Here is a 17113-nt window from a genome sequence, read left to right as displayed (position 1 = left end):
ATTGCGTGGTTACATATTTTACGCAATCAGTTTCTTGCCCTGTTTTGAGGTATTTACCAGCCGAAAGAATTTTGCCACGTGCAACACTAACTTCACCAACTGCCCCGCCATACAGAGAAACAAATAACTGCGGCCCATTTGTTTTTTACATTAGTGTTACCGATCCCCTCAAATACAGGCACTTCCAGCTGCGACGTACGTCTCATTTGTGGAACAGCTGGAACAGAGTACGCGGCTATCAGACCACCGTGTACATGCACTTAGCACAAGGCAGGCTGTACACAGGTGCCGCACATGTAGAGCGTAGCGGCAGGCCAGCACTGGGAACAAGTAAGCACTTCGCATGACTGACATTTTGCGGTGAGTGATCAAGTCCATTTTGTACTTTTTTCGGACAAAACTGGCTCAAAGATAATCATAATCATCGTCATCATCATCCTGCTCAGGTTCACTCCAGGACCAAGGCCTCTCTAATTTAACATGTTGGGATTAATTTAGTCGGCAGTAGGTTTGGGTGAGTCGGTAAACCATGCTGCACTTCAACTGCGCAAAAAAGGAACTAAGACTGAAGAGCGACGACACGAGACAGAGCGCACTTTCAACACACTTTATTAGGAAGAAATCACAGATTTATACCGCCCACTCTCTCTCATACACACTCATCCAAAAAGTAAGAATGAAACACCTGCTAACCTCTTTTTATTGCCGCACTCTGAGGGCACGCGCGACTGTGATTGCGGTTTCACGATAAACCGTTACCTTGCCCAAAGAAGTGTACCTCATTTTCCGTAAGTGAGAGGGAGGGAGTAAGTGGAGGGAGAGGAAGTACGTGCTATTTTGTAGCACCACTTTTGTAGCAGCAGCACCGTTTTGTAGCAGCACTTTTTGCTCCCACATGATGAATGTCGATATCAAAAAGAACTTCAACAACTCCATAAACGCCTCCAGAGACAAACCACATTTATTTCGAAATTTCATATCGTCAGTACAATCCATTATGCACTGTTTTACGCACTGCAACAATGCCGACTGTGGCAGAGAATAATACAGGTCCACTAAATCAGTGCTGAAGGCTGTGCATCCGTCAAACGTTCCCAGCCGCAAATCCTCAACAACTTCCTCTGAGTTCCTTAACTTCAACGGACCGTGAAACTTTAATTTTTCTAGTTCTTTCTGCAGATAGGCTGAGACCACAAGCTGCCAAATATTCTGCTCTCGAACTAAGGTGCGGAAGGGCTCATCCACTTTGTAGGTCATTAACGAAAAGAACGTTCCAAGTTAAAGTCCTTCAGCCTTTGTAGCCGACTTGTGCCGGCGTTCTGGGTTCATTTCCTGTAGAAGGCAATTTGCCCTTTTTTTTACTCCTTTCAGCTCTACTGAACAGAGTGAAATTCCTTCTTAAGGCGCTGGAGGCTTTCTTTCAGAACTGAACCTCTGTTAGTAAGAAGAAAAAAATTTCCTTGTTTTCAGTTAGCAGCTTTAGGCTCTTTTCTCTAAGCGAGTTGGCAGGGGGAGGATATTGTGCATTACTCCTCACTTTGTGCTGAAAGCTGCGCGAAATGGGCACATTCAGAAACACACTTCCGTTCATCGTCCGTAACAAGTTTGGACACAGCTCTCGCCGTGGCTACCTTTTCGACGGCGCCGACGCTAGGTTCCACGCAGAACTTCCACTTCCACGCTAGGTTCCACGCAGGACCTCTGGATGCTGCTCTTGTATCTTTGTGCGAGCCAGATTGTTGACCTTGCTTCCTGGATATCCTAGAGCAAAATTTAGCACAGAAACATACCTGCTGGATATACAACCCTGGATCAGTAAAACCGCTTCTCAATTATGCCTCTGGGCACTCACAAATACTGGAGAGGCATGGCCAAGCGAAACCTTGGATCTCCGGTAAATTCGCGCCGATAGGCTGTAGACAAAAGTTTATACGAACAAGCTAGTAGCCTCAGGCAGCCGGATTACCAGATATCGTGGTAATTTCCGTGCGCGAAGGCTTAGTTAGACAGAGGAAGTACGGTAAGCATGAACTGCAAAAAACGGGCAAAAAACTGGGCGATCATGCCATACAGCCACAAGATTTCCCACGGGTCGAAGAAACTTGGATCCCGATATGGCGTAGAAGTGATATTCTCAGCCAGAAATAAAATTGGCAGATCGTGTTCGTTGACGAACAAAAAAGACAGCAAACAAAGGAACAACCCATACAAATGCACCGTTAAGCACACGCACGCCTTTGTACCGTGTAGGACCTGTGTTGGGTATCGAATACACCACTGCCCTCTGGGAAAGTGTGCGTGGGGCAGACAGGCACTGCCTGATTACTCGGCTTAGAAAGCACTCTAGGCCCATAAAAAATGGAGCATCTTCAATCCTGCCTTCCCATTGTAAAACGTGTAAGCCGCATGAATACAAGTTACTTTTCGATAGCACCCAGGGGCTATTTAAACATAAAAATCACAGGACAAAAGGGTTTGTAGAAGCGTTCTACACTAACCCCGATAACTACACATGCGTTAGTTCAACTTCGATCACAGTCCACGGAAAGAAATCTCGTACAATCAGCTCCATGTTCGAGTGATTTTCCGTCCTCAGCTGTATGCGTACAGGCGCTTTTTCGTGCTTTTTTCGTGCAGTGCTTTTCTTGCGTGCCATCCTTGGTTTTCAGTGCGCAAGGGCCTGTGCACGTTGCATCTATAAATTCATTCGTCTTTCTAATAGGCCTTCAGTTGAGAGTCACAGCTTGTGTTGTGCGCCTTCCTTTATTTCGCCCCGTCCGTTTTCATAACATATTTTTACACACACGGATTTTAAGAATAGGTCGGCTATATGATCCAAGAATATTTTGTTATACAGCGTGTCCCAGCTATCATGCATTAAGATCTTAACGAAGCGTAATGAAGTAACTCGAACAAAACCTCGAGATGATGTTTCCAGTAATGTGGAGTAGCGGCCCGTACTTTTTTTCGTTAATGAGGTCATATTAAGTCATTTTAATAAATTACCTAACTTGAGAAGTACTGTACCAACAATTAAATTGTCAATGAGGTGGGTGGTGGTTGGGTTTGTGACGGGAAAAGGAAAGGAAATTCACTGAGGATATTTTGAGCTCGGCAGGGAGCTCACCTGCATACCACCCAGTGCAGGGGAAGGGAAGTAGAGGGGGAGTGATAGGATAAAGTAGAAAGAGAGAGAGAGAGAAAGGTATAAGGAGGGCTGTCAGTCCTAGCAAGCTGTCAGTCCGGGCACATCAGTCAATCACTGCACTCCGGGCTACAGCCGCTGCGTAAGGCCGGTCGTCTCCAGAAAATGGAGCAGATAAGCGAAGACTTCCCGTTGGGTTGTCGCATGCCCCTTCGGGAACAGAAGGTCCCCAATGCCGGCGCTGGGGTTGTCAATGAGGCACTTGTAGGTACCCACGAGAGGTGTCTAACTGAGGTATTTTCAGCAAAGACCTAATCGCGTACTCATTTATTTTGACTGATGGGGAATGCCTGCGAAATATAAGAAATACCATGTGACGGCGCATCCACTTAATTGCTTCATAAACCAGCACCGTCAAATAAGCTGATTGAAAGAAACTGCTTTGCCTGTCATACGCCCGAGGAGACAGCGCATCACCTCGATAATGCCATGCATGGAAGGAGCAGCAACAGCAAGTTTCACTGGGCGCATGTGGCAGATAAGACACAAACCTAGTCGTGATTTCTGTGTTCTTTCTTTACTTTATTCATTCTGGCTAACTCACAGGGAGCCTGTTCGAGGGCATTGCTTTACGATGCGGGTGAGAGTGGCGTCACGTGGTATTTTTCGTATTCCGCGGGGCTTCTTTATCAGTTTATATCAATCAGTACGCAACCAGTTCGTCCCTCAGAATACCGCATTTAGATGCCCTTTGTGGGTACCTACAAATGCCTCATTGACACTTTAATGATTAGGACAGTACTTGGTGAGTTTACGAGTTTTTACGAATAATTTACGAAACATTTACGAATACTTTATTGCATCTCAATAACTAAGCAATTACTGGCCGATACTTCGCTGTACTGAAAACATTATGCCCTAGGTTTTCTTAGAGTAACCCCATTGCTCTTTTTAAAAATCTTGGTGCATGATAGCTGGGACACCCCGCATAATGCACGCAAAGTCCTCTTCTGCAGAAGATACGTGTGTCGCTTGAAAAATGTGTCGTCGACCACACAGAAAGTGGGCGTAATTCAAGTGCGACATAAACAAGTAACCATGCAACAGAAGCTTTACTTAGGTTAGTAACAAGTAACGATAGCGGCATAATAAAACCCCGCAGTTCGGGAAAATTTATTTCTTATTGTTCCAATATGATAATCCCAAGCAAGATGGCTATTTAACATGACCTCTAATATTAGGGTTTTTCAGCGAACTTTAAGAGATCGCTGCCAAATCTAAGTCCTTCCGGTCCTATTATCGTTTTATTTCTAGATCTAAACAGCATAGCATTTGTTTTGCTTACGACAAATTGGATTTCGTCTATCAGTGAGAAATGCCTAATTTACTGCATTGCGCTATTTGGCTGTTCAATAGTAGCATCTGCGGAATGAGATGTAAACAAAAAGTTACATCATCAGTGTTATATATTATGTTATATTTTTCGTACTATGAACTCCTTACAATATCATTAATATAGAAGTTAAAAAGGAGGAGGCCTAAAATGCTGCCTTGGCGAACCCCGGAGATTAAGTTATTTACGCGGAATCGTGCTATCTCCGCATCTTGCAGCGGGGAGCAAAAGGTGTTGTCATTGTTGTTCCTTTCATCGTGGCACATACACAATTGTGGATTAGCCAGGAACTGGGAGCTTTGAGGGGCAATGTGCCTGCCTCACAACATTCAAAATACTATGACTTCGAAACGTAAAAATTGTACAATAATTCGCGTGGCGTGACACTCAACTTGATGGCACGTGAGTATAACAGGTGTACTCCCGCCGCAGAGAATCCTAATTCTATAGTTTATAGCACAAGCTGCATGCAGCACTGTGGAGGCTACATTGCTGCCAATAGAGCGCTCACTGAATGGCGCCTAATTCACCGTGAAGGGAATTTTGAAAGGGCCTTTCAGCCTCCCCTCTCGGTAGGTCGAACCGCAAAGCCCCGGTGCCTATTCTCGCTTTCATTCGCGGAGGCTATACTGACAACAATGTAGCCTCCGCAGTGCTGCATGCAGCTTGTGGTATGAACTATAGGGAAGCTGTGGCGTGTGCCAGTCTTCATGCTGACATGACTCGCACCGTAAGGCAATGAAATACAAGCGAAAATAGACACAGAAACGGAAGCTATGAAGGTAATGCAAATGCGGTGTTGTAGCAAAGGAGTTGCTTATAACTGTCACCAGGCTTTTGAAGGACGTAACCAGATTTACTGCCCCAAGAAATTTTCGACTTTTAATGGAAGACCCAAAACTCCCACAATGTACTATACCGACAGAACCGCGCATACCCGCCAATCTAATAGCCAACGCCTTCTTTTGGATTTTCGCTTTCGAGTGAGTCACAAAACACACCTAATCTAATCAACACATCACCTCGAAAAAGACATAAAGAACCTCATGCAAAACCACTTTGTGTGCTTCAGACAAAAATATGACGCATCAATGGTTATCACCAGCTACTTTAATTATGACACTGCCAAACACGACAAGCAGAACTCATGCTTTAAATTCATCAAATGCAACTTCATGAAATGCAATAGAGGTGGTAATTTCAGTGGCCGTTAGGCATCGAAAGAGATCGCACAATGCTAGGGTGAAAATGTGGAACACATTACAGCTCAAAAGTAGACGAAGACAAAGAGAGAACACGGGACAAGCGCTCTTGTTTCTTAGTCGTAGTATAAATTCTCGGGTAACGTGTTCCGCAGCTAAGCACCAACCTTCACAACATGTCCTTGCCGCGTCGGTGGCTTAGCGGCTAATTCGTCGTGCTTCTGAGCTCAGGGACACAGGTTAGATCCTGGTCACGCTGGCTGCTTGTCTCATGCAGGCGAAAAGCGAAAACGCCTGTACATTGAGATTGCGCCGCACGTTAAATATTCCCTGCTGATGGTAAAAATAATCCGAAGCCGCTATCCTGTACAACGCGCCTCATAACCCAGCTGTAGCTTCAGCGCGTTAAATTCTTCAGTCAATCAATCAATCAATCAACCAATCAATGACTGAATAAATCAATCAATCAACATATCCTTGTTTGAAATATATCATACTTTAAGCTAACAAAGTGCATTTGGCAGGATATATGTAATGCCGAGAGGGCAACACGTGGACAATCAGAATGACACAGTGGCTACAAAGAGACGCAAATAGAAAGAAAGCAAGAGGAAACCCTTCATGGAGGAATTTTTAAAAAATTCTGGGAAAAGAATGTCTTCGGGAATGCCAACACAAAGCCTTCTTGAATTATGTGGGAGAGGCATTTGTCCCGCAAAGAGCATACATCAGCTGATAGTTGCGGTTACGACGGCTGTGATGATGATAACGTTGCCGATTCTCCCTTTTTTTATTGTATCTTTTTACACAGTGAAGGAACAAAGTCTACTCAGTTTTTCTTTCCTTTCATTCCAGAGGCAAGTACTCACGGCCAACGAAGGGCACGGGCCACAAGTCAACCGCAAAAGTGCAGCTGCATCGTCGTTCACGACCACACGCGAAACTCAACTATTGAAAACAGAGCCCACGCTCCCGTGTTTTTGCCGCCTACGGTCTACCTCTACGAGCTACGAAAACTCTTTTGTGCGCACCGCGATTACACGACATTCACATGATCGTTTTGTTTTTAAATTGCAACTTCAGAAGCATAGAACAAACGCCTGATTACACGTAAGCTAAAAACACCGAACTATTCATGTAGCTTGCGAGTTATTTTGCGAACAGTTAATGTTTTAGAGATTTGGAGAACGTCCATCTTGCAAAGGGTCTCGTCCAGCACGAAGGCAGCACTGGAATCAGTCCCTCAGCTTATCCTGTGGAAGAAAAACCATTACACCCACAAAACAAAACTGAAAAGAAACCTCAACACTGCCTCCAATATTTACCGCACAACAATTTCTCATTCTATTGCAAAGGCTGCAACCTGATTTAAAATTAGTGTAGCGAGCCTTGCTGGCAGTTCCTTTCCTCCCACCCGGAGAGGGAGCCAACAGCCGAAACGATGTCTTCAGTGGGGATCAAAATTGCTCTCGGCGTGATAAACGTTCTGGTGACCGCATACGACGTCGTAACGCTGCCGGTCTACTTTGTCATTCAAAAGCCATGGGTATACTGGCGGCGGAAACGACAGTGCTTCGCCAGAGCCGTCATCGAGGGAGACCCGTCATCGCCGTACAAGCGACAGCAAGTGCCGGAGTCCAGTAGCTTGGAAGGCATCGACACTTTGGCCGAAGCCACCCGCAGAGCGATCCGCTTGTACCCCAAGCTACCCAGCCTCGGAACAAGACCTGTTTTGAGCCGCACCGAGGTCAAGCAAGCGACTGGCAAGGTCGTGAAGAAGCTCGTTCTCGGAGACTACGAGTGGCTGACGTTCGAAGAAGTCGACCGTAAGATCGATGCCACTGCTCGAGGCTTGCTGTCCATAGGAGCGAAGCCTGGTCACTTCCTGGCCATCTTCGCTGAAACACGAGTCGAGTGGTTTTTGACGGCGCAGGCTTGCTTCCGTACCAACACCCCTGTGGTGACCTTGTACGTGACGCTGAGTAACGACGCCCTCGTGAGCGCCGTGAACGAGACGGAAGTGACGCACTTGGTGACGTCTTCAGAGCTCCTCCCGCGACTACTAAGCCTCGTGAAGAATATGCCTTCACTGACGCACATTGTCTACATGGAGGATGACAACTCTGGAGTAGCTGCGCCAACAATTGAAGGGCCACAGGTGAGTATGTGTTAAAGCAATCTTCAAGAACCGCGGCCAAAGTGACGTGTCGTGTTTCTATACGACGTCATGCACAAACCATTGCACTACCCGCGCAACTCAAGAATCGTCCATACAACAGCGAGTGCAAAGCCCCTTTCAGTGCTTGCTCCTTACGGTAGCGCGCTGTGAAGCAGAGTCATATATAAAACATGGTACTAACATGCAGCCAGAGTGGCTGCAGCTTAAGCTTATTACGAAAGTTTCCACGAGATCCCTCCGAGTGTCACTCAAAGAATTCAAAGCCTGCATTGGCGTCACTTCACAAAGTCTGCTTACGATAAAGATAACTTCTTTCACTTCAAATAAAGTGAGCCTTTGAGGTAAAAATACCAATAGTGTACGCCTTTCGGCTCCGTGGGTTTATCACGACCTCATTACCAAGAGAACGTCGGTAATCAATCCGAACATAAATTCAAATTAAACGTTCTTTAAAAAATGGCAACCGTATTACAGTTTATAAAATGTTGCAAACAGAGTATCAGTAGCTGAAAGCAGCAATGCACGATGTTTTTGAAATGTTATATTAGGACGGCTGATGCTATCCTCCACTAGCTAGCCCACTACCTTTTCTACGGCTGCAAAGCTGCCGTGTTCTGCATAATGCGGTAGTAGTCGGATATATCAAACTGTACTCCGCGAAGTTCACACGTGAGAGTATACGGCTTTTTGGCCCTCGCTTTCGGGGCGTCGTTTTTGTAAAGCTGCTCAACCCATACGGGGGTATTTCAAAACTTGCGCCTACGAACTGTCCACAGTAGAGCGCTCGTGAGAATCATGGTACAATGCTTGATGGGAAACCCTTGCAGCCTAATTCAAAACCTTTCGACACCTGAACCTTGTTTTCACAGATCTCTACGGTATTTCTTATTCGAATAAAGAATCTCATTGGTTCTTGCATCTGAAGGTTACCTAGACGAATGTGTAAAAAGAAATTTCAGGATAGGAAAAACAATTCGTAATAAACAAAGTGTAACAAGTGTAAACGTATTTTTATAACGTTCTCAATATTTATAATAGGAGCAAAAAGCTGTAGAATTGTTATTTGCACTCAGATAACTGTTCCAAATAAATCTGAGGATTTCGAAACTTTTGTTCCTTTACAATGAAGCATTTATGAATTCTTCAATATTTTTCCTCCATGTAATCTTAATGAACTACCTTTTTTATTTTAAGGTTAGTCGTGCAAAGCCCTAAATCTTTTAGAATTTTACTAAATTTTATCCCGCAACAAAGTTGACTCCCCAGTGACTGGTCTCATATTGTAATCATCGCTAGCCGCCTCAAACTGCTATCCAACGTACTGAAAAGTTGAAGAGGAACGCCCATTCGTAACCTCAGGCTTAGTAACATAACATTTTCTGAAATTTTAGCACTACGTATGTAAAAGATATGTGAAAATTGTTTCTGAATCTCCTTCAACGTCTCTCAAGCAACTAATTCTAGAAGCAGAAGTCATTGTGCCTTAAGGTACCAGCGTCCATATGGTAAACTGATATTTTCTCTGCGGTCAATTCCCACAAAGCAGGAAGCAACTTGATGGAGGAATACTTCAGGCATGACTAGCTCTATCAAGGGATGCAAGCAGCAACCGAAAGGGGGGGGGGGGGGGGGCGCAACTCAACCAAGCGTACAGCGCACTACGTAGATGTTAGTTTGTTGCATAAAATAGTTGCCTCCTCTTCCCTTACAAGTTCACATTCCTCATGCTACACTGCCTTGATTAAAAACCTCGAACTTGCACTACTAACATCTTTGTCTTTTCGGATTTAATATTACTAGGCACAAGAAAAGATAGCGAAGAGATAGTTCCCTTTTCGCCAGGAAGCCCGGTATAAAGGATTTACATGATGCCCCTGCGGGTGTGTTGATCTATAGACTAAATACTGTTTCTGCATTTCTTTATCTAATATTTTTGAATTTCTTTTTTCCCGCCGAGTACTCACAACGTACTTTCGCTGCGTCTCTATTGGCACTCGGCCCTTGGCATACCTTCCTGGTGCATATATTTTTTTCTTCGTTCGTTTTAACAGCTCTTATTATATTACCGTCGCAGGTCATTCCATTCAGAAGCCTCGAACATCGGGGAGCCCGCTGTGAGACCCCGACTTCAGCACCGACTCCTGACGATGTCGCAATCGTCATGTTTACCAGCGGCTCCACTGGAAAACCCAAAGGCGTGATTGCAACGCATAGGAACCTCATCACATCTATGAAAGGTGATGCAACGATAATTGAAACTTCCGGAGAGCGCCCAACCGAGCACACCTACATCGCTTACCTGCCCCTTGCGCATATGTTAGAACTGACGGTAGAGGCGGTATTTTTTGCGGCAGGCGTCCGCATTGGCTACTCGTCCCCCCAAACCCTTACCGCCAATTCAGAGGCGCTGGCTCCTGGGTGTCCAGGGGACATAACTCTGCTCCAACCGACAGTCATCGCTTGCGTGCCACTAGTGGCAGATCGAATCCGCCAAACCGTTTATGAAACCGCTGCCTCAAAAGGACCTTTCTTCAAAACACTACTTGACTACAGCATTAACTATAAGAACTTCTGGCTTGACCTCGGGTTTCACACTCCTCTGCTCAACCGACTCATTTTTAACAAAATCCGCAGCATTCTTGGCGGCAAATTGAAGTTCCTGGCAAGCAGCGCTGCGCCGTTGTCTATCCAGACACGCCGATTTGTGCGAGCCAGCCTGAGTGTCCAAATCCTTGACGGGTATGGCCTCACCGAATCGGGTGGGGCAGCGACGCTCATGAGCACAGATGACATGTCTGAAGGTCGCGTTGGAGCCCCGCTGCCGGGTTGCTACATCCGGCTTGTTGACTGGCCGGAAGGCAACTACGGGATCAAGGACAAGCCTAACCCTCGGGGCGAGATCGTTGTCGGGGGGCCATGCGTCACTAAAGGATACTTTAAGAACGACGAGCTGACTCGGGAGTGCTACCGCGAAGAAAGTGGGATCCGCTGGTTTTACACGGGCGACATCGGAGAGATCTTCCCGGATGGCACGCTGAAGATCATCGACCGCAAAAAGGACCTGATCAAACTCCAGTTCGGCGAGTACATCGCGCTTGGCCACGTCGAGGCCATCCTCAAGACGTGCCCACTCGTTGACAACGCGTTCACTTACGGGAGCACATTGCACACCTATCTCGTGGCGCTGGTGACTCCAAACGAGAAGCAGTTTCGACGTCTGGCTCGGGACCTCGGCAAGAACGCCTCGGCCACACTCGAAGAACTGTGCGGGGACTTCGATATCACTGACGCTGCCGCGAAGGCTATTATGTCCCACGCGGCTGATAATGGGTTGCAGAAGAGCGAAGTGCCGCGGAAGGTGAAGATTTGCGCCGAGCAGTGGAACCCAGAGTCCGGCCTAGTTACACCGACATTGAAGATTCGCCGGAAGTTTCTGCAGAACTTTTACCAACAAGACATTAATCTCCTTTACGGGATCTGAGGTCAGGACAGTGAAGAAGTTGAGCAAAATGGTTGCCTTGATCGCCGATGGCAGCTGGAAATTGACGAGCTGAAAAGGGGAAGTTGATTATGTCACAGATGCGTGTTTGTTTTTATACATTTAGAACTGTTAATTCTATTTTGTCAATCGCAATTTCAAATTATTCCCCGACGGTGGTCACCGAATAAATGGTACCAGGCTACTGGGAAATGTTCATCGTATGTTTGCACTTCATGTTCCTGGCGGAAAGCATCCTCCCAAATTCGTAAGTTGTGATCGAGTAAATAAATACTTCTCTGCTTCAAGCGTACAAATGAGTAACTACATTCGCCAAGTTAAGCATTTTTAAAGCTGTCTATAACATAAGTATTTTCGGTCGAACTGCCGGGAGGAAGTTGTGACGATAAGATCAAATCGACCATGATGTGATGATCAAAATGGCTCGTTAATGGAAGGCATCCGGCAGACTCCGGTCTACTCCTATATGTGCAATTTATAAATGCAAATGACAAACTGCGTGTGCAGTTTAATGACAAGCATGAGATCGCCTCTCAGAATTTGAGCAGAGCCAGCATCAAGCGAGGCCACCCACCTTTCTAAAACATTATGTATCTCAGTGGGGTTACGAAAAATCCCGTCATTGAGGAGAAAAATATCACACTTGAATGGAATTGACACGCGCCCTTCTCGTTTCGCAAGTTCAAACTATGCCACACCGTGCACCGGGTTCCCCTATTCATACTTTTAGAAGCTTCGAGTGATCTCGCGGCTCTCGTCTCCCTCCCGAGGGACTTTAACTAGCGTAGCCCCTTCAGAACGCTCATACGAATGGTCTACATTCAATCACCTGGTGGCAACGCAGGGGCCACTGAGTGTCCGTAAAAAGAAACAGCGGTCACAATTGGGAGTTTTAGCTTAGCGGCTAGCGGCGGCTCACGCTACTGCGGCGGGTTAGAGGGACAGGACTGCGCATGCGCGCGCGGTGGGCGTGGATGTCATCCCTCAGCGGAACGAATGCGCGGGCATGGCGAGGGCCAGCCCGCGGAACTAATCCACCCTACCAGAACGAACCCACATGGGCCCAGTCGAGTCCCAGTACCCGCTGCCGTGGCGTTATTGCGGACGCTACGCTATGCTCAAACTCTCTAATATTTCCCAGGTCGTGGTTACCCTCATCGGTTATATTTGGCTCGCGTATATCCATGCATTCTGCGCATATCGTCATCAATATCATCATCAACAACAACAACAACAACGGCCTGTGTTGTAACTTCCTTGTCTTCACTCGTTCTACCAGATGACGTTGATCATCATCATTTTCATTCTGCTATAGTGGCGGCGCTGGCTCGCACTAGCTTTCTAGGTTTCCATTACACCCTCATTCTATCGAGAAGGGTGAAGCTTGGACTTCCCGTCCCAACGCAGGAGCGGCCCGCGGCTTCGTCGCCCCCCTGAAAAGGAAAACAACGGAGTCTCTCAGGACCACCAATAAGGTTCCTTGTCTGTCTGTCTGTTTGTCTGTCTGTCTGTCTGTCTGTCTGTCTGTCTGTCTGTCTGTCTGTCTGTCTGTCTGTCGCTCCGCTCTCTGAGCATCACGCCACAGCTGGAGGACCCAGAGGTCCAACAGCCTTCTTAGGTCCACTGCAGGACGAAGGCCTCTCCCACTGACCTCCAAACGCTCCTGTCCTGCGCTGCTGGAGTACACTGCTTGCCCCTATATTTCCTTATTTCGTCTCCCTGTCGGGGTATTGGCCTTGCCCTTCTTCTAGACCCGCCTCTGGTTATCCACTCTGTTAGCATGGTGGTCCATCGGTTGTCATTTTGTCTCCCTACGTGCCCAGCCCGAGTCCATTTCTGTCCTTAATGTCAACTGTATCATCTACTAGAGTTTGTTCCCTGATCCAGGAACCTCGCTTCCTGTTTCTAAGTGTTACCCCTATCAATATTCGTCCCATGGCCCGTTGAGCCGTGTTAAATGTGCATGCGTAATCAGCCGGGAAATCCCGGCTTCCCAAGAAAACAACGAAAAATTGCAGCATCTCCACTCCGTCGATGATGGCGAGGGTGCGGAGTACGGGGACTCGAAATGACATCCAAGTTGCGCCCCGAGTGACATCCGATTTCCGCCCCGATCGTCATTCGATTTGAGCTTTGAGTTGCACCTTGATATTCCCTAAATGAAACTGCAAGTCACGGCTGAAATCGAATTTCGCTTGATTTTCGCTTGATGGTGGTATGCGCACGTATGCACGCGGACGGACATTGGGAGGTCCTAAGGTACTCCTCACCGTTACAGGCGAGGGAACAAGCCGTTTGACCCTCGGGTATTAACTCACGGTCGTAGCCCAATGAGTAACGCGACTGACACTTACTCCGTCTGGTTTACCAGACACAGGCTCGAATCCTGCCGGTGCCTGTGTGATTTTTCGCGAGTGTAAATGCTATGCGCACGGATGCGGACGGATATTTTTCGGTCCTAAGGCATTCCGCACCTAAAATGAACACCGTTCCCACGGCTGTTCTTCCCACCCAACGTGCGCTACGTCAGTCCAGCCGACAAAAAAAGAAACGAAACAAGATAGCCGAGCTAAGCGACACTGATGGAGGAGCTTCCGGCGGTCATCATAATCAGGGTACCTTAACTTAAGCGAGCCCTGCAACTTTTTTTCAACTTTTTTCGAAATTTTAAATGGTTACAGAACGTAGGCAACCAACACATTAAGTACTTAGACTCGGGGCTTGCAAAGTACCTCAGACAAAAACTGCTGCTCTATGCCTGTCAGATAACTTAGAAACTTGCTCAGAAGATTTTTCTCTCTTTCGCAGTCTTGGCGCTCTCCGACCACTGGAATTACGTCATTGCAGCGGTTTAGCGACTATTTCCCTGCTTTTCTTCAGTTGCAGCAATGAACTCATTCGATAGTCACTTTACAAAGAACGCCACAATAGCCAAGCAGAAACGAAAGGCGTATCACCTACAACGAGAAAATGACGCAGTGCTGCTCCTTGCTGGCGATTACTATAGCTTTCGCAGTGCCTCTAAACGCGAAGGAAATATAATGGTGATTATTGTAGGGTTTAACGAGCTGACGCTACACAGGCAACGAGGCGCGCAGTAGTGGAGGGCTCCGGATTAATTTTGACCAGCTGGGGATCCTGAACACACGATGAAATCTCGAACACACGAGCGTTTCGCTTTTCTCCTCCACCTGAAAAGCGGCCGCCGTGGCCGGAAATCGAACCCGCATCCTCGCGCTCAGCAGCACGACGCCATAGCCAGCGATGGAAAGAGCGAAAGCGTTTATAGGACGTGATCCAGAGTTCCTGTAACAGCCCAAAAAAGAAAACCTCGGCATTACAGGAAAACGATGTCAGAGAAATGCTTTCTTCATGACAACTACGAAAACACGCCAAGAATCAGTTAGACTGCAGACGGATAAAATCATGAAAAAAGGAAATTTCACATATACCAAGCCCATGAAAAGAATTTGTAAAATTTCAGCAATTCGTGAAAGCTTGCAGACAACTATGCCCTGCGGAAAGCACTTCTCCGCATGTCTCTATCGAAGCTGAAACTTGAAACAGGGGTGCTTCGTAACGCAAAAAATGCCGTTTAATTGAAATTTTAAAGCGCAAAGTCGATATTGGGCTTTCTAAACACTTAACTTTCTTTACGCTTTGAAGCCACCAAGAGTATGCAACTCTGTCGTTCTGCAACTCTGTCGTTCACTTATTTGCTGCACACCGAAGTGGCGAAAGTGACCAAATGACGCCTAACGAGATCCGCAGACAAAAGCGAAGTGTAAAATAAACACAGCGTGCAAAACTATCACACACAACTACAACCTGGTAGCACCGTCACATGACTAAAGAATAGAAACACAAATCAGCTAACGAATAGCGCGATGGTCACGCGATGTGATAACAATTCAACGACTGCTGAACTTTCGGGGTAAATGAGCGATATCGTGACAAAGCGCACCCTTGTTCGCGCCTGCTTATTTCTATGGATGAATGGAAACACGGACTATACACGCCCCTTTTTTGTGTAACTCACGGAGGAACGTATACTCCACAGAGGCCCCTGTAGCATCCCAGATCCATTGTAGAAAATATGGAGGAACTTATTTAATTTTAAAAGATCTAAATTGAATGTAAATTCAATATAATAAGGTGGCATGAAGGACTTGAAAAATTACAGGCCCATCAGCTTACTGTCTGTCGTATTCAAAGTACTGACCAAGGTAATCGCTAACAGAATTTCTTCATCCTTATATTTCAGTCAACCTCACGAACAAGCAGGGTTTCGTAAAGGCTATTCAACAATGGACCATAGTCACACGATCAATCAGGTGGTAGAGAAATGCGCGGAGTATACTCAACCCCTATATATATAGCCTTCATAGATTATGAGAAAGCACTCGTCTGGGTCGACACCGCAGCAGTCATTCAGGCATTGTGTAAAAATACTAGAGCATATCTACAATGGGTCCACTGCTACCATCGTCCTACATAAGGAGAGCAGTAAAATACCTATAAAGAAGGGTGTGACACAAGGAGACACAATCTCTCCAATGTTATTGACATCATGTTTACGAGAGGTATTCATAACATTGGATTGGGATCAGGTGGGAGTGAGTTAATGGAGAATACCTCAGTAACCTCAGATTTGCTGATGACGTTGCCTTGCTAAGTAACTCGGGGGACGAACTGCAAAGCATGATTACAGCACTGGGCGAACAGAGTAGAACCGTGGGCCTGAAAATTAATATGCAGAACACCAAAGTAATGATCAATAACCTCAGGACAGCACAGCAGTTTGAGATAGGTGGCGAGGCAGTGGAAGTGGTAAGTGAATATATCTACTTAGGCCAATTAGCGAACCCGGATCCCAACCATGAGGCAGCGATAATCAGAAGGATAAGAATGGGGTGGAGTGCATTTGGCAGGCATTCTCGGATAGTGAATTGCAGCCTACGATTTTCCCTGAAGAAGAAAGTGTATGACAGCTGCATCTTACCGGTACTCACCTATGGGGCAGAAACTTGGAGGCTCACTAAGAGGGTTCAACTTAAATTGAGGATGACTCAGTGGGCACTGGAACGGAAGATGATAGGTGTAACTTTAAGGGTCAAGAAGACAGTGGAGTGGGTCAGGGAACAAACACGTGTTAACGATACATTATAGAAATTAAGAAGAAATGGGTGTGGGCAGGGCATGTAATGTGAAGTCAAAATAACCGCTAGTCATGAAGGGTAACAGAGTGGACACGTAGAGAAGGAAAGAGTGGCAGAGGGCGGCAGAAAGTTAGATGGGCAGATGAGATCAAGAAGTTTGCAGGGATAAATTGGACGAAGTTAGCACGGGACGGGGTTGAATGGAGATGCATGGTAGAGGTGTATTCTTTGCAATGGGCGTATATCGGCTGATGACGATGTAATTTTAACGACGTCGGCATACTGTTTCTTCATTTTTAATAGCTGTGGCACCAAAAGGTACCCACACTTTTTAAGGCACGGCGACTGAGCTTCAGCTGTGACTAGAATGTCATTATGCTGTAGCAGACGTGGGCGTGGGAAACTAATAATGTGGTATGCAAAATAGTAACAGATACATTGAACTCCCGTTAGTGTGTGTTTTTTACGAGAATCGGAAAATTAAATTTGAATGTGAAAAACGTTTCCAGAAGGACTTCATAAAAGTAGAGAATGCG

At 46.3% G+C, this 17113-nt stretch overlaps 1 protein-coding gene across 1 annotated transcript; it reads left to right on the top strand.

The window, feature by feature from the left end:
- The first annotated feature begins 223 nt into the window (after window positions 1-223).
- On the top strand, window positions 224-11892 carry LOC144149629 (long-chain-fatty-acid--CoA ligase 4-like). Its single transcript, XM_077681282.1, has 3 exons — window positions 224-360; window positions 6596-7898; window positions 9994-11892. The coding sequence occupies exons 2-3, from the start codon at window positions 7182-7184 to the stop codon at window positions 11398-11400; spliced, it is 2124 nt and encodes a 707-aa protein (XP_077537408.1). The 5' UTR covers window positions 224-360; window positions 6596-7181; the 3' UTR covers window positions 11401-11892.
- The last annotated feature ends 5221 nt before the right edge of the window (window positions 11893-17113 follow it).

The sequence above is a fragment of the Haemaphysalis longicornis genome, unplaced genomic scaffold (genome assembly GCF_048455015.1).
Source record: "Haemaphysalis longicornis isolate Haplotype H1 unplaced genomic scaffold, Haemaphysalis longicornis Haplotype H1 scaffold_8, whole genome shotgun sequence".
NCBI classification, from domain to species: domain Eukaryota; kingdom Metazoa; phylum Arthropoda; class Arachnida; order Ixodida; family Ixodidae; genus Haemaphysalis; species Haemaphysalis longicornis.
Note: the sequence above shows the minus strand (reverse complement) of the source record. Positions and strands in the feature narration are given on the sequence as shown.

What these genes read in the sequence shown, in the direction of transcription:
- LOC144149629 (XM_077681282.1), top strand. Translation starts at nt 7,182, where the DNA reads ATGTCTTCAGTGGGGATCAAAATTGCTCTCGGCGTGATAAACGTTCTG. An exon ending in CAACAATTGAAGGGCCACAG is followed by an intron (nt 7,899 to 9,993) that starts GTGAGTATGTGT and finishes TTACCGTCGCAG; the next exon opens with GTCATTCCATTCAGAAGCCT.